Source organism: Montipora foliosa, chromosome 2 (genome assembly GCF_036669935.1).
Source record: "Montipora foliosa isolate CH-2021 chromosome 2, ASM3666993v2, whole genome shotgun sequence".
Lineage (NCBI taxonomy): Eukaryota > Metazoa > Cnidaria > Anthozoa > Scleractinia > Acroporidae > Montipora > Montipora foliosa.
The window spans coordinates 50,366,254-50,382,021 of record NC_090870.1 but is presented as its reverse complement, the minus strand read 5'-3'; the positions used below and the strand labels follow the sequence as shown (position 1 = coordinate 50,382,021).

The window sequence follows — 15,768 nt, the reverse complement described above, 5'->3', positions numbered from 1 at the left end:
AGTCGAATCAGCCAGGTAGCTGACTCTATCAACGTCACCTTGATAAAGCCTCGTACAACGACTGTTCAACGCCATCGAGCAAACGCCGCACACAACGATCAGCCATCAGACTACTACAGGATTAATGTGTTCTATCCATTTATAGATCACGTTGTCGGTGAACTTGAAACGAGATTTTCAGTCCAGCACGGTCTGATTACCGCTCAAAACCTGTTCCCTTTGTACCAGCCCAAGTAACTGACAGGCATATCGAGAAGATCAAGAACTACTTCAGCAAGCATCTAGATTTCTCGGACAAGTCTAATTTTGACGCAGAGCTGGCAAAGTGGAGGATGAAACACGCGATGGTGCCAGAGTCAGAACAAGAGGGAGCAATGCCTGATTGCAGTCCGCAAGAATTTCCCGCCATTCACAAGGTGCTGTCGATCTTTCTAACCACGCCTGTCGGAAGCGTCAGTTGCGAACGCTCCTTCTCAGCCCTACGCCGTCTAAAGTTATGGACTCGGTCATCAATGACAGAAAATCGATTAAGTGGCCTTGCTATGTTGTTAATTCATCGCGGAACGGACTTCATTCCCACTCCAAAAGATATCTATGACATGAAGTCAAATTGGAGAAGAATCTTGAACAGCCTAATATAGACTAGTTTTTGAGACTTGGTATTCTGATACCGAAACCTGCAATTTTAGCCGAGTTCCTTCAAGCCAATCTCTGTTCAAACTAGCGAAGGCTTTCAACCCATTTTTGAAACCATCCATACAAAGTGTTAAACTTCTGTTAACAGTATAGCTTGAGTTAAAGATGGTATATAAGTCATCATTGTGTAGCAGAGACCTCGGGGGCAATTTCAAACCAAACAAGGTGTTTATGCTGTAATAAATCATGACAATTAAAAAAAAAGTATCAGTGTGGTTTGTTTCCTTAAAGGTCTTACAGGCAACCCTCTGTGTAGGGGTGAAAACAAAACGTCCGACTAGAAACCCTGTTTGTATACGGGAGATCCCTGTGAAGGTTTGTGGAGTTTCCCCCGCAGACAAAAAATCCTAGGTACGGCCCTGATCACTGGGACTAAACCTTAGAATCGCTGCCAATCCTTGCCAATCCAGCTATAAACAAGTATCTTGAGTCCCGAAAAGCCTTTTGCGCAATTAGGATGCGCTTGCAATGAAAAGCTGGTGCTTTAATTAAACATGAATTCAAGACAAGCACTACAAAAATATCTGAAGTATTTTTTTTTTTACTTAGAGCGTCGTCCATGGGATCCCGGCACCCGAAATGCACCCAAAAAGTTTCGGGACTTTGCAAAAATCCATGCCAGGACACAAAACACTTACTCTGCCTCTTTGAAAGGAAATGGATTGTCTTCATCTGTCATTTCCTGAAGTTTTCCACCGATGCTTGTGATGTAGATGTTGCTGTCAGACATACAGCGTGGGTCAGGCGCTTGGTTTACGGCTTCAAAAATTATGTCGATACTGTCATCTGTCAGCTCTGAAAATGAGTTACAAAAGTAACATTATTGAATACTTCTCAGTCGACAATGGCTTCAGGACCCTTTTTTCGAAGGAGGAAGGGGGGGGGGGGGGGGGGGGGGGTGCGGGGGGGCATATTCCGAAAGTTCAAAAATAAAAAAGCTTGAAAGTAGAACATAAATCTTCCTTCAAGTTTTCCGTTTGGTAATTTGTAGTAGTAGCTCTCGTAAGTCCAACTGCATAGATTTACATACGTTTCAGCATAAACTAGGGAATCCACTTTTGGGTGTTTTTAAATAAATAGACGGAAGATGCTGTCCTTTCGGCATCAAGGATAATTGCAGCACGTTTTTGAAGACGCAGAAGTTTCAGAGGATTAACTTTTCTTTACTGCAACAAATCCAAATTTGTAATGCCGTATAGCAATATAGCCATTAACAGGAAACAGATACAACATCGATTTTGTAACTAAGGCATTCGATTTTCACAATACTCAGAAGGGGAGCCAACAAACAAAGCCTTAATTATCAATTTCTGAAGAGGTCAAGCTAATCTCCTTCTCAGCCGTCTTTGGGGATGTCACGCAACCCTCCCTGAGCATCGTGTGACATCCCAAAAGATTCTCTACTTTCTCAAATCCCATCATACATCTTATTTACCACCCAAATTTCTGCATAATCATTGTTTTCAATTTCTGTTGGGTCCAAAAATGGGCCCAAGAGAAATCGAAAGCAATGCCTATGAAAATTCTTGGGAGGTAAAAGAGGTGTACTGTGGGATATGAGAAAGTAGAGAATGGCTGAAAAGGCGGCCTGGCACGAGGTCACTCAAATCTCGTGACACCTCGCAAAAGTGCTGTCATTTGCAACACAGGTATCCCAAAGTCACAAAATCATCTTGGTAAATTGAGAGCAATTGCGAAAATAGCCGCTAGTCAAAAGCAAGAACTTAATGGCAAAAAAAAGTTCTTTTAGTTGAAAAACACAAATCCTTGTGTTGGGCTGCCTGTGTTCGCCTCACACGAGGTATACCTTTCACAAAATTCCCCATTGGCGTATAGTATGATCGCCCTCTGGGAACCATCCAGTCACCATTTTTCTGGAATTGATCAAATGGTAATGGTCTGACTTTGTTCTGAACAGGTTTTGTTAGCTCGGTTAGCTCCACCAACAGAGACCCTCCCTCTCTAGGTGGACCAAGAAACAGAAAGCGACAAATTGCTTGGGGTCTGGGGAAAAAAGAAAGAACATTCACTGTTTCCCCTGGTACTTTGGGAGACTGAGAGGGATCCTGGTTGCGTGTGAGTATATATAATGGGACAGTAATATTAGTAGTAAGTTGAAAATTCAACATAGTTGGTACACCAGGCCAAATCCTGTTTGCCAGTGCAGCTGTAATCTCAGGCTTGGAAAATCCAGAGGAACACATCTCAGAGAATTACTTAGAGTAGAGAACCAACAAACTCAAACCACATAATTATGACAATGGGTCTGGGTCAATCACACCAGCACCATGTTTATAGTGGAAAGCAAAATAAAAAGTATCACCACTGTGGCATAATACCATGTTTCCCTTTCAAATTTGGACATACACTAGTGACTACTGATAGCTGTTAAAACTGTAATAGGTTAGGTTATTGCATGTCCCTCATTAAATAAAGTTATTGTAATGTACAATCATGTATTGTAAGTTTTCTGAAAAGTTATTTTTCGAATGAGTACACAATCCCAGCATCACTATTTTGAAAACTACATATTAAGCAGATTGCAAATTTAATTCACAAGGGTAAATCACACAGAGATCCCATGGAAATAAAATGTATCTGACAGCCAGAAGTGAGAAAACCATAAGAACATCATTAATCTGTACACAACAGTTGACTACTAAATAAATGTGCTATTTTTATAAATAGCCAGTTTTTTATATTGCACAAGAAATGACTATCTTTACCCACTGCGTTCAAAATGTACCATCATGTAGACTGAAATCCTGTTGTCTGCCTTCTCACGAACAAAATCTCTAATAGCTTTGTATGCTGATGAAGCTTTTGATGTCGAATAATACAGCTCTCCTCCAATGATATTGCCAGGAATATCATGAAGCTGGAATGTGATGGATGTTACCACACTAATGGGAAAATGAGAGGCACAGAAAATGTAAGATTAATTATGACTTTGTTTATATACTACGTACTTTATTTACTTCACAAAAGTGTTTGCAAGCAGTCACCTACCCAAAATTTGATCCATATCCTTTCATTCCCCAAAAGAGGTCTGCATTTTCTTTCTCACTCACTTTTAAAACCTCTCCTGCAGCAGTAACCATCTCTATAAAAAGCCATCATCAATGAATGATGAGGTGTATAAAGGGGAGAGGCAAAATCAGTTTAACCCTTTCAGCCCCGATAGTGCCAAATGGCAGTTATAGATTTTACTCTGTCTAACGCCAGACGATTTTACTGGTCAATGGGGAACCCCTCGGGGCTTAAAGGGTTAAGCTAACAGCATCCAAAAACTATGTCCCCGTTTAACCCTTTCAGCCCCGATAGTGCCAAATGGCACTTATAGATTTTACTCGTCAATGGGGAACCCCTCGGGGCTTAAAGGGTTAAGGTAGCCAAAAACAGTTGTTGTGTGCGCTCTCTTACTCCTTAATACAGAAATCACTTTTTTTGCTCAATGCTTCCACTATCTGTATTTTTTCCCTCATAATTGAACAAAGTGTTTTGATGGTTTTAGTCTTTTATGAGAAATAAATGTTAGAAAAGGTAACGGTGCAAAGAACTCAGCACATTTTTCTTTGTTATCGAAAGCACCCTGCTAAATGCAGTGCATGCATAGTAAGTTAAAAAATTGCAATTGAATGCGGAATTAGCTTTCTCAGAAGTACGCCTACATGTATTTCTCGAGAACCACTCACTAGAATTAAACGAAATTTGGCACGAAAATACTTAAAGAAATAAGTAACTGGAGTATTGAAAAAAATTTGAACTTTAAACAAGGAAATTCTAGATATTCCTGGACCAGTGAACCCTCAACAGATGATAATTAATTTAAGATCTCTCTGTCAAATTATGATTAACTTGTGAGCATCATTAGTGTCAAGCTTGTTGCATGCAAATTATAAAGAAAATCTACTACTACTACTACTACTACTACTACAGATGAGGTTATTAGCCAACACCAACTCGGGAATCATGTATTAATGATTCCATTCAACGCTGGCACAGGCTTGGGACGCGATCCCTCAAGCCCGCACTCAAAATCTAACGACCAGATTTTTTGCAAATAAACAAGACCGATTTTAAAAGCCTGTTTATATTCATTCATGTTGCCATGGCAACGGCATATACATCAGCTTAACTATAAGAAAACTGATGTTTGTGTTGTTAACTTGCTTGCTACCATTTTTGGCGACCAAAGGATCAAGGGTTTTAGAGAAAAAGGTAAATGAAACATAGGTATCAAAAACTGTGTTCAGCCACCTAAAGTGATATTAAAAGTGCAACTAAACTCAAATATTTTCCATCTACAATATTTACTCTCCCCACCAAAAGCAAACATGTTTCAATACCATTCTTACCTAAAAATGTACATTTCTACCAGGCAAGATGCCCAAAGTTATCAAGACTAGCAGTCATTTGGACCCACGACCGTGATGTGAGAGGCACGAGTCTATTTTTAATTTTTACTTCACAAACTACTTTGCAATGTAAAATTTCTTTGAAAACACATAAAAGTTTTAAGCTAAATGACTGAATCTTTGAGTGGATCAGAGAGTATAATTATAATAATGTATAAGTTCCCTTCAAAGTCTGTTGATCCTGCAGTTTGAAAGCTTTTAAAATAGTAGGCATAAGCAGTGAGAGTTGATCTTCCTTTTTTTTTTGATTTGAAGTCTCTTTAATAACTATTAACTTAAAGCAATGCGCTTAGCTACACAAGATTATTTTAAACTAAACCTACTTGATCATTGTTACCTTAGGATAATCATATAAACCACATCATCATTATCCAGTGGTTTCCATTAAACTTCAAGTTTGACTAGCTCGTTTCATTAGAATAACTGACTGTTGTCACTGTATCAAAATGAATTTTAATCTTAGATTTGAAAGAATCTGTCTTTAATTACTTCACATTTGGGGGAAAGTAACCAACTTCTCTAAGTGAAGTAGCCAACGCTTTTCATTGGCTGTCGGTACTTACTGAATTAATCATTGGTTATCATTTTAATCATTATCGTCATCAATTCATAGACTGTCATTGCTATATCATCATTTATATTACATGATCAAATCCAGTCTCAATTTTTATTCAATTTCTGTACCACTTTCTATACCTCATATACCAGGTAACCAGGTGCATAATTGTAAAGATGGTTTAGGATTACAGTCAAGCTATTTTAGTTTTGAAATCTAAACTGAGTCTTCAAATCTGTGTGCCAGTTTTGAACTTTGCAACCGAGATTGAATTCCTGTGGATATTTCATTGATATAATCAAAAATAGTTACCTAATACATGTATGAATGAACTTTTGTGTTATTATAAAATAAACAGTGTTTGAAAAGTGAAAACTATTACAAGTTTTCAACAATTTATTGTCCAGTTATTGTGCATTTTTCGTAACATGTTTCAGAAAAATCTTCAAGATTCAATCAATCAATTCTTGGAAACTCCAAAGAGGAATTTGAATGTTCATTTCAGTCTTTTGAATACTTGTCACACATGACATAGCTTGACTGCAATGTAGACGCTCAAAACAAACTAAACAAGCGATATCCTTTTTCTCATCAGCTCACCAAACTCCAAAGCATTGTCAGCTGTGCATCCAAAAGACCTTGTCAAAAAACCTGTCCCTCCTAACAGAGTAAAGCCAGCTACACCCAGTTCAGAGTAACTACCAAGGGGTGTCACCAAACCATGCGGCACTGTTCTTGTATCGACATCTGCAACTTTGGCACCAGCACCCACAATAACAACCTACCACCATTTGACAACAGAATAATTAAAATGACTACCGGTAGTTTGCTTCTAACAAGATACACAGATAGATATACCTTTATTAAAACATGGGAGGCGCGGTGGCCTCATAGTTAGAGTGCTCGACTCCGGATCGAGTGGTCCGGGTTCAGGTCCTGGCTGGGGACATTGTGTTGTGTTCTTGGGCAAGACACTTTACTCTCATGGTGCCTCTCTCCACCCAGGTGTATAAATGGGTACTGGCAAAATGCTGGGGGTAACCCTGCGATGGACTAGCATCCCATCCAGGGGGGAGTAGAAATACTCTTAGTCGCTTCATGCTATGGAAACCGGAGATAAGCGCCGGCCCGATGGGCCTTCTGGCTCGTAAGCAGAGACTTTTATCAAAACATGATAATTATGTTTATTTAAAGCTATAAAGCTTAAGGGGTCGTGTGTTTACAAAAGACACTTAAGATTCCCTTAAATTACATACTATAATTATACCCCTAAACTAAAAATCCCCAGAGTGTAAAAGAGGTAAAAACTAATAACAATTACGATTGTATATGCAAGATACAGCTAAAAATATATATTAATTATAATCTTGGTCACTAAAATCTGTAGTGGAAATTGGTGTAGCATAAAAACTAAAATTTAATTAATTAAGAAACTTGCATTATATTTCAACTTGGTTGGCAAGATTTACAATTGCCGGTGACCTTGTATTTATCACATAAATAATATTGTGTTGTTGTGATTCTAATTAGGCTACATTTAACATTAGAAACACACAAAGGTTTGTATTGAAGCAGGGTCACCAGCAGCCTCGCTTCCATTCTTAGGCCAGGTACCTAATAGCTACAACTTCAAAATGGTCTATTGAATATCATTGGTCAAGGTGTTATTCCACAGTAGCAAGGCCTTGTAAAGAGGTAGAATAGGATCGAAGAATATTCTTAAATGAAATTCAAAAGTTTCAGAAAACCATGTATAACTATTGTATTTATCAACATCAATATCAATCTACTGACAAACATCTTGTCCTTGAATGTTCAAAAATACCGGTATACAAATATGAGATTGAAAAGGAATGCTTCCAAATAATTCAAATACATGTAAATACTCCTGTATAGGGTCAAGGGTGAAGAACTGCTAGACTATTAATTAAACTCACTGCATATTTATATGCAGTGACTGAGTATATAAATATTGATGAAATGAGATTTAAACACAAGAGCTATCAGAGCTGAAAAAGTAGGTTTAGCAGTCGAAACTAAATTTGAGCGCACCTGGGCCATTAGTAAGCAAGTTCTTATCTAATCTTGCAATTACTTGCCAGCAATGTCCTGATAATATTATAACGATTATGATAATAATTAATAATAATAATAATAATAATAATAATGACAATAATAATAATTATTATTATTCTTATTAATAGTAGTTAAATCAAGGATTAATGAGGTGTGTTCAATTCCTGTTAAATTGTCATCAATGCGGCATTTGAATGTAGTTGACATGTATATTTTAGAGAGAATCGTTTTGTACACTTTTCTAGTGTTTTTTCAGTAATAAAGGTATCACCTAATGCAATGTCAGTTTTGTGGGATGTCAATAGCCTTTTTTTGCTGGATAGCCAAACAGCATGACTCCCCTTCCTAATTTTCCTTCATAAATTTACTGCAATTTTACCCTCAGTAACTCCAACCTCCAGCTAACTCGAAGCAATTTCCATTTCCCTTTAGGTCATTCTCTATATATTTTTACCCTCACCAACTCAAACCACATCTGTCAAACACCAAAACACTTACCAGTAATTTATTTTGAAGCAGCCGCGTAATCTTCGTTCTTTTTTTGCATTACACCAAACGTGTCAGTCCTGTTCAGGTTTTGTTGGTTTTGGGTACATTTACAAGTAAATTCAGTGCCTGTATCTTCATAAAGGTTTGCTGCCTAACTCCTTACTCCCGATAATTTCGAACTCCAGATAACTCAAACCTTTTCCAATTTCCCTTGAAAGTTTGAGTTATCGGGGGTCGACTGTAGTTCTATCAAGTGTCGAAAATGTTAGGTATTAGTTAGCTGACCTCCACAGGTCAACAGATGACAACTGCCTGTTGTCATCGTCAAAATCTTAGGTTTGGTATTAGTTAGCTGACCTCCACACCTCCAAACTGGGCTCTGTTTCATCAACTTTACCGAAGCAATCTACAGTTCCTTCCACTATGTTGTGTCCTTAGAGGCCAACGGGTACTATTATTCTTTTTAGCATCTACAAAACAGATGTGTTTGCAGACAAGGATAAAGAATTGGTGTCAAAAAAAATTTCTAGAGTAAAACCTACTTTGCTTTGCACATCCACAGAGACAGTATTCATATCAGACAAATCTATCACCACAGCATCATCCACAAATGCAAAGTCACTGTTCATTGCTGCACATACACAAATCTCTAGCTGTATTTGAGAAAAAAAATAGCAGCATTTACTATTAACTGCTTGTTGTCATCGTCAAAATCTTAGGTTTGAAAGAATCTGTCTTTAATAACTTCAATTTGAACATGAAAGGGGCAGGGATGCTCAGCGGAAATTTTGAATTAATGCTTTAAAGGAAACCAATCTGGGCGTGTCCCAGGCTTTGTTTGGGCCGTAAAAGAGACAATTTTTAAAACATAATAAATTATATTTTTATAATTCTTTGTGTGCAACCGTAAGCAAGACCTTCACGGCTCCATATGATGGCATTTCAACCAGAACACCCCAAGTGAGACCAAAATCAAGCGAGTTTTACCCTGCCCTAACCCTAACCCTAAACCCTAACCTTTTACCCTGCCTCCCCCCCCCCCCCCCCCCGGCAGGTTTTTAGGCCTAGGGTTAGCCAGGTTAATTTCAAAAAGGTAAAACAATGACCTGCAACGAGTGACCCGTGGAATGTGACCTATATGTTTCAGACCTGCCACATCGTTTGCTACTGAATGGAGTCAGCAGGGACCGTGCAGAGGGAGGGGCTGGGGGGGCTTTAGCCGCCCCACTTTTTTGCAAGAATAAAAATAAATTAAACAAAAAATAATTAATTAAAAAATCGTTAATTCAAACATGACCAGGGTTACTGGCAGATACCTTTTTAAAATGGGTTCTTAGACTTAAATACTGTTGAACAATGCTGTTTAAAATGGGTGTTGAGGCTTAAGTAAGCACTATTTGAGATGCTGCTTACACGTGGATCAACAGTACTCATTCGAAATAGTATTTTTAGGGTACTCCATTTGGGTTGTCCATAGGGTACTCCATGGAGAAGGGCTCCGCATTTTGTCCTCTCCCCATTCAATCCGGCGGCTATTACGAACAAAGAAGTGCACATAGTACATGGCTACATAAATACAAACGACGAGACTTCACTAGTAATGCAAAGAAGAGATCTCTTAAAATTTCTGATTACTTTTCGAAACAAAATGAAAAACCTTCTTTATCTGGTGAGTAAACTCTGCATAATTTTTGCTACTTTTTTCTGAATCTGTTCTATAACTAAATTATTTCCAGTCACTTTTTCATGTGACATACCAGTAGTTTTTAAAATATTGGTCTAATAATGTTTCATTTACATTCTTGAAAAGAGCCTCCACCGAAAAGAATGTGCGAAACAATCAACTTCACTAGTGAAGTAAAAGCCACAATATCCAGTCAAGAGTCGCAGCCTCCTCCAATCCAACAACAAGTTGATCAGTCGACAGCCAGCGAAGCTGTAGAGATCAATATAACGGAACCATTCCAACCTGCAGATTTCAACTTTCCAAAACTGGCTGCACGGTCCCTGGTCAGTAATGGTAACAAGACTGAGTGAAGTCCAATTCGGTCTGTAATCATAGGATTAATAAACGATGTCTGAATTTGCAGTCTGCAGTCTGCAAATGTCAGACAGCGAGCAAACACGTCATTGTTAGTAGCCCTCCCGCCAGAATTGTCCAAATCAATAAAATTAAAGAGACAGCAGGCGTCTTCTTGAGACCAAGGGGCGTATGCATAATGAAGTAGGGACCTGTGAGGAAATTTTGCCTTGTCTAAATTCACCTTGTTCTCCACACAAAACTTCACTGTGCTCACGACGTCGTCAACCGACGCTACCTTGACAAACGCGCGAGGTTTGCGTGTTCGAATGGTCGCGTTCCACGAACCCTCGATTTCTTTCTGATAACCCTTAGCATTTTCAGCCATAAGAATGATGCTTCCAGAGAGGAGAGCTTTCAAAGGAGAAAAATCAGTCATTATGTCGAACCGATGGTTCACGACTGTCTTGTTTCGCAAAAACGGTGTACAGTGAGTGAGACAGCGGAAGGCTTGGCGGCCAAGCAATGAACTTCAGAGTCTGGTGAGGAGGTACATGTAACAAGTCACGAAGTCGCTGACGCAACACTGGAAAATTTGTTACTTGTATAGTTTAAATAACCTTTTTGTAAATAATGGTACCTCCCTCTGAATTATTGTCTGGACAGTCCCTTGATCTTAAGAAAAATTGTTGAGAGGTCTTCAAAATATAATATTATTGTGTTCCCAGTCAATGTTCAGGGAATCAAGTGTTTACTGGCCAGTTTTGCGGCGTCCTGACTACCGACCGTGTGCCTTATGATAAGACTTGGTATTCATGCGAGATCGTTTATTTCCAACTTTCGCTTGATCATTAACGTTATGTCATCCCAAGCCCAAAGATTGCAGGATGGTCGTTTGAAGCAATACGAAACTGGCACTAACACGGAATCAGTTATGGAAACAGTGTCTTCTAACTGTGTGGAAAGTAATCATAAAAAGATAGATGATGGATCAAAGGGCGACAAGTCGACGGAAAAAGATTTGTTGTGGCATGAATTGTCTTACGATGAAAAAAGGATCTATTTTGCTCACCAACATGCAGTTATGGTAAGAGCATGAAAAGCAGTTTTTTTGGTGTGATAATCAGCTGAAAAAAGGTCTGCTTACTGGAGGCTTATGCTGAGTCAACATTCAATTTAAGCCATTATTATTTTCCACATATCACTAGAGTGACTGACTTGGTACCCATTCAATGACCAATGCATCCCACGTTAACGCCCCCAGGCGTCCTGCTTTATTAGCACGTACTGCCTCACATTCAGATGTTTTGAGGGTGTTGTGCTACATTTCTCATGAGGAAGGAGAAGTGATGCCCCAAGAATGTGTGCATGTGAGCGTAAGATGTGTGCCAGTTGAGCATCAGATTATCGTGTGGCAGATTGCATCCAAACCAACTCTACAACAACTCTTCTCTAACTGAGAAGACAATGCTGTCTTTGTAATTTCATCCGCCAATGGTTAGAATTTCAAGTCTTTTAAAAAAAAAGGACTATTAACTATAAGCCCCATCTCACGAACCCTTGAGCGTAAACTCTGGAGTGTTGTGTTTAAGGCTCTCCTTAAAGCGTTTTTGTTACCCCCCTTGGTTACATTGTACGTCTCCCATTGGTCACTTCACTGTATAGGATCTTCTTTGGGAGTCTGGATGAAGGCATACGGACAAGGTGACCGGCTCAACAAAGTTGTTTCTTGATAATATAAGATTCAGTCAATACTTGTGACATTTGCCTCTCCCAAAACACTGCTGTTTGTTCGTCTGTCTTGCCACTTGATGTTGAGAAATTATATGGCAAAGGCAACACTGATGATACCTTTCAAGACTTTTGAGATGGCGGCTATAGGTTGTCCAAGCTTCTGAGCCATACAGCAGGGTTGGTAATATTATGGCTTTGTACATGTATACCTTTATCTTGGTGTTGGTGTAGATATTTCTGTTATCAAACACCCTGTCTCTGAGGCTTCCCAAGGCAGCACTAGCTGATTTTAGATGAGCTTGAATTTCAACATCCAGATCTGCCTTGCATGACAGGCAACTACCAAGATATGTGAAATGATCAACAGAGCTAAGGCATTGGTCTCCAACTGTGATCTCTGGCTGTTTTTGCCCGTGTGTATGGTCAGGTGATGGTTGGAAAAGAACTTGAGTCTTCCAAGCATTAAGTGTAAGGCCTAGTGCATCGTAGGCATAACTGAAGGCATCCACAGCTGCTTGAAGGTCTTCCTTATTACATGGGTGTTGAATGATGTGAAGAAGAAGCAAGCCAGTGGACATTATGTCTACCCTATAATTAGTAACATTCTCAGTACAAAACACAAGAACTTCTATAGAGCATCTTCAGTACCTAACACGATCCCAGAGTAGAACAATTTAATACTCCTTCATGTCTGCAATGCTTAATCTCTGCTTGTTAAGCCTTCCCTTTTTAGGGACCTAGAAATGAACTTGGTGACCTACAACTGTTACTAGAAATGAACAGTGCAATAGCCACCTCTTGGAATGAATGTCTGCTGACCATCTTGCCATGCACTTACATCCCATGTGGGAAATTTTGCTCAGGATCAATAATGATTGTATGTGGTTGTCTATGAAGCCTACTTGATATCCACTGGTTTTCCATCTCATTTTACTCTTGAAAGTCCTCTAGGTATGAAAGAAGGACTGATGATACTTAAGAACCCATTCATACCTAAAGCATCCCCAATCAACGGGTAAAATTGTCTGGCATAATGGCCAGAGAAAAATCTAGACTGAGTCACAGTATGGTAAACAGCTAACCTATCCCACATTAGGGCAGGCATACTCTAACACTGATCATCGTGCAGTAGAAAATACTGAGATCAAGTTGTTGAGTGCTGTTACACTTAGGCAGGAGAAGATCTTAAACATAGTGTGATATTCTTGAACTTCCCTCACAAGACCCAGAGGCAATTATAGTATTATTTCTGGGTTAAAAATATGATTAAGTTGTACTTATTCATTCTTCCAGAATGATGAAAACACTTATATTGATCCCTGTAGTGGATATATGGTCTTCACAGAAGAATTTCTGAAGAAACGAAGGACTTGCTGCGGAAACGGTTGCAGACATGTAAGTTGCTTTCTATTTAATTGTTGATTGGTACTGAGATTAGAAATGATTCTTTGCAGATACCTCAATCAGTAAAGCTCAAGTTGAACTACAATCTAAGACATGATTGTTGGGACATTGTTCTTTCTTTCCCCCCTCAATGTTGACAAAAGTTGGAAGGGTATGAATACTTGGTTGCTCAGGCGAGAAAAAAATAATTCTAAGGCAACATTGAGGGGGGGGAGAGGGAACAAGCATTATTCAAAAGTTAAAATCGAAGTTCGGCTCAAGTGTCCCAACTAAATATGTCCTAGATTGTAGGACAAGTTCTGATTGTATAAAGAATTAATAGTGTTTTAACAATGATTTTTTGTCCTCTCAAAAACTATATATATATGTCTCCTTTAATCCATTCAGGCCTAGGGGTGTGACTTTTAAATCTGGCTAAATGAAATTTAGGCCAAATCAGAATCAAGACAATGCTTGTCAGTGGCCACTCTCTGCACTGGCTACAGGGTGGTCCTGGAATCTTTGCAGGAGCTCTTCATAGTGGTATTTGCTTTTGCTTGCTTGCTGGCCTGCTTGCATAGCCATTTTTACTTACATCTTTTGCTTTCCTTGCTCTCCCTCCCTCCCTCTGGTTGGTAATCATTCCTCAGATGGCCACTCACAGGGTTACCATGGATGCCTGCTTCCTCCTCGACAGATACCTTCCCAGCTCCGCCAACCTGTAAGGCACCAGCTCCCAAGCTCATCTATTGTTGATAAGTTTTACTGACGTTTTAATTTGTTTAAAGCCAGATGATTTTACTCTTCAATGAGGAGGGGGGGAAGGGAGGGGAGGTGAGGGGGAGGGGCAGTTAATGGAGGAGTCAATGGTTTTGAGAAGTGGCGTTTATCAAGAAGCCTTCAAATGTAAATGTGATTGGATTATAGGGGTGACAAAAGCCCTTAAGAAGTCAGTATGTCGTTTGTTTGATGGACGGTATATGACGTATGTAATTCACCAACAAGACCAGATGGCTTTAAGATTCTTTATTGTCAGGCAAATTTGACTACCTTGGAAAAAACAATATTGTTTCTTAATGTTCCCACAAGGTTAGGTACATGTGTAAAATTATTCCAGAATAAGGAAACACTTTGACAAAGCATTGTGGTTTTAATAAAATAGCCTGCATAGTAAGCGTTTCCAGCGCACCCAGAACCATCTTAATTGGCCTTGTGCCCTTGTTGCTTCCAAACTGCCTTACAGTGGAAACAGTCTTCTTGTCTGGATCTTTCTCAAAGGAGTCTGAGCTGCCATACAAGTGCCAATGAAAATTGCAAAAGTAAGGAAGGGCAGTAGATAGCAGTCCCTGTCATTGTCATTTATTAGTAGTAATGACAATGTACCCTCCTTAACAAAATAAACTAATACAATTATTACATCTGAACATTACTCTGCAATCACTTCTGTTTCTTCATTCCATAGTGCCCCTACAAACAAGAGAATGTTCCAGAAGGAAAAAGGAAGAAGTTCAATTCTGCATTTTATACATGAAAGTAAAAGTCTTAAAGGAATATTTTAGTTTTTTCAAGGCCATCCTAAATTTCTCAGTGCAATTAAATTAATATTTTATTGAATTCTGGATTTATGACATTGGGATGAAAAACTCACTAATGTAACGGCTTGAAAATGTACAATTCCAATACTTGCATGTGCGGTTTCCATGACATACAAGAATAATAATTATTAAAGAGTTGTTTGCTTGCGGAGTTGTTTGGTGACTTCGTTATGTTTTGCTTTAAATTGAGACGACACAAACACTAGTACCGTTAGCTCCAGCACAAGTAAAACTTGAATTTACAGAACCATAATATTCATAGCTCATTAAAAACTGCATCGCTAAATGGAGGTCGGGTTGATGGGATGTGCCCAGGGGCTTTTTTGGAGGCCAGCCAGCCAGCCCCTCGACCAAGTAACGCTGCCATGTCCAGCAATCCCCGAAACGCAGCCATGAGCCCCGATGCTAAGTCGAAGGAGCTCCGGACTAAGCAAAGCTGCCGGAGACGAAGGGGCTCATGGCGGGGGAGCCACAGCCCCGTGACCATCAAACCTGAGGCACCCACACTCCTACACCTGCAGCTGCTCCACTAAGCAGCAAACATACCTATAAAGCTAAATGATCAGCCGAGCAAGGGAAGCCACTGACAGGTATCCTGATGTAGAGCTAATATGCGTCACTCGGGCCTCCACCCAAAGCATCTTGACTAAGCGGTCAGGGACGCCTGCGTGAGCTTCTGAAGTTGCTGCCCCGATTCTGAAACTGTGTCCTGAGAAGGTACCTCGTATACCAGTAGACGGGCGAGTCAAAGGAGAACCATTGTGCTAAAAAAGCGAGCGATAACTGGAACCACGAAGAGTA

General features: G+C 39.5%; 2 protein-coding genes across 3 annotated transcripts in view; one reads left to right on the top strand and one right to left on the bottom strand.

The window, feature by feature from the left end:
• Positions 1–10,748, bottom strand: part of LOC137993466 (FAD-linked oxidoreductase DDB_G0289697-like) — a 14,295-nt gene extending 3,547 nt beyond the window's left edge. Inside the window, exons 1-7 of one of the 2 annotated variants that reach the window (XM_068839331.1) lie at positions 10,500–10,748; positions 8,778–8,888; positions 6,271–6,451; positions 3,706–3,799; positions 3,423–3,599; positions 2,504–2,700; positions 1,335–1,491 (exon numbers count right to left, since the gene is read on the bottom strand). In XM_068839331.1, the coding sequence (XP_068695432.1) occupies positions 1,335–1,491; positions 2,504–2,700; positions 3,423–3,599; positions 3,706–3,799; positions 6,271–6,451; positions 8,778–8,888; positions 10,500–10,694 (1,112 nt within the window). In that variant the 5' untranslated portion in view covers positions 10,695–10,748. The remainder of the gene's footprint in view (positions 1–1,334; positions 1,492–2,503; positions 2,701–3,422; positions 3,600–3,705; positions 3,800–6,270; positions 6,452–8,777; positions 8,889–10,499) is intronic. The other variant, XM_068839332.1, reaches the window with a different exon arrangement.
• Positions 10,749–10,810: 62 nt separating this feature from the next.
• On the top strand, positions 10,811–15,114 carry LOC137990918 (uncharacterized). The gene is made up of 3 exons (XM_068836036.1): positions 10,811–11,342; positions 13,283–13,384; positions 14,835–15,114. Exons 1-3 carry the CDS (start codon positions 11,052–11,054, stop codon positions 14,901–14,903), a joined length of 462 nt encoding a protein of 153 aa, XP_068692137.1. The 5' UTR covers positions 10,811–11,051; the 3' UTR covers positions 14,904–15,114.
• Positions 15,115–15,768: the final 654 nt, after the last annotated feature.

Bases quoted from the DNA above. Each gene is read 5' to 3' on its own strand.
- LOC137990918 (XM_068836036.1), top strand. From the start codon at position 11,052: ATGATAAGACTTGGTATTCATGCGAGATCGTTTATTTCCAACTTTCGC. The intron at 11,343-13,282 runs GTAAGAGCATGA...TCATTCTTCCAG, and splicing joins CTCACCAACATGCAGTTATG to AATGATGAAAACACTTATAT. The intron at 13,385-14,834 runs GTAAGTTGCTTT...TTCATTCCATAG, and splicing joins GCGGAAACGGTTGCAGACAT to TGCCCCTACAAACAAGAGAA.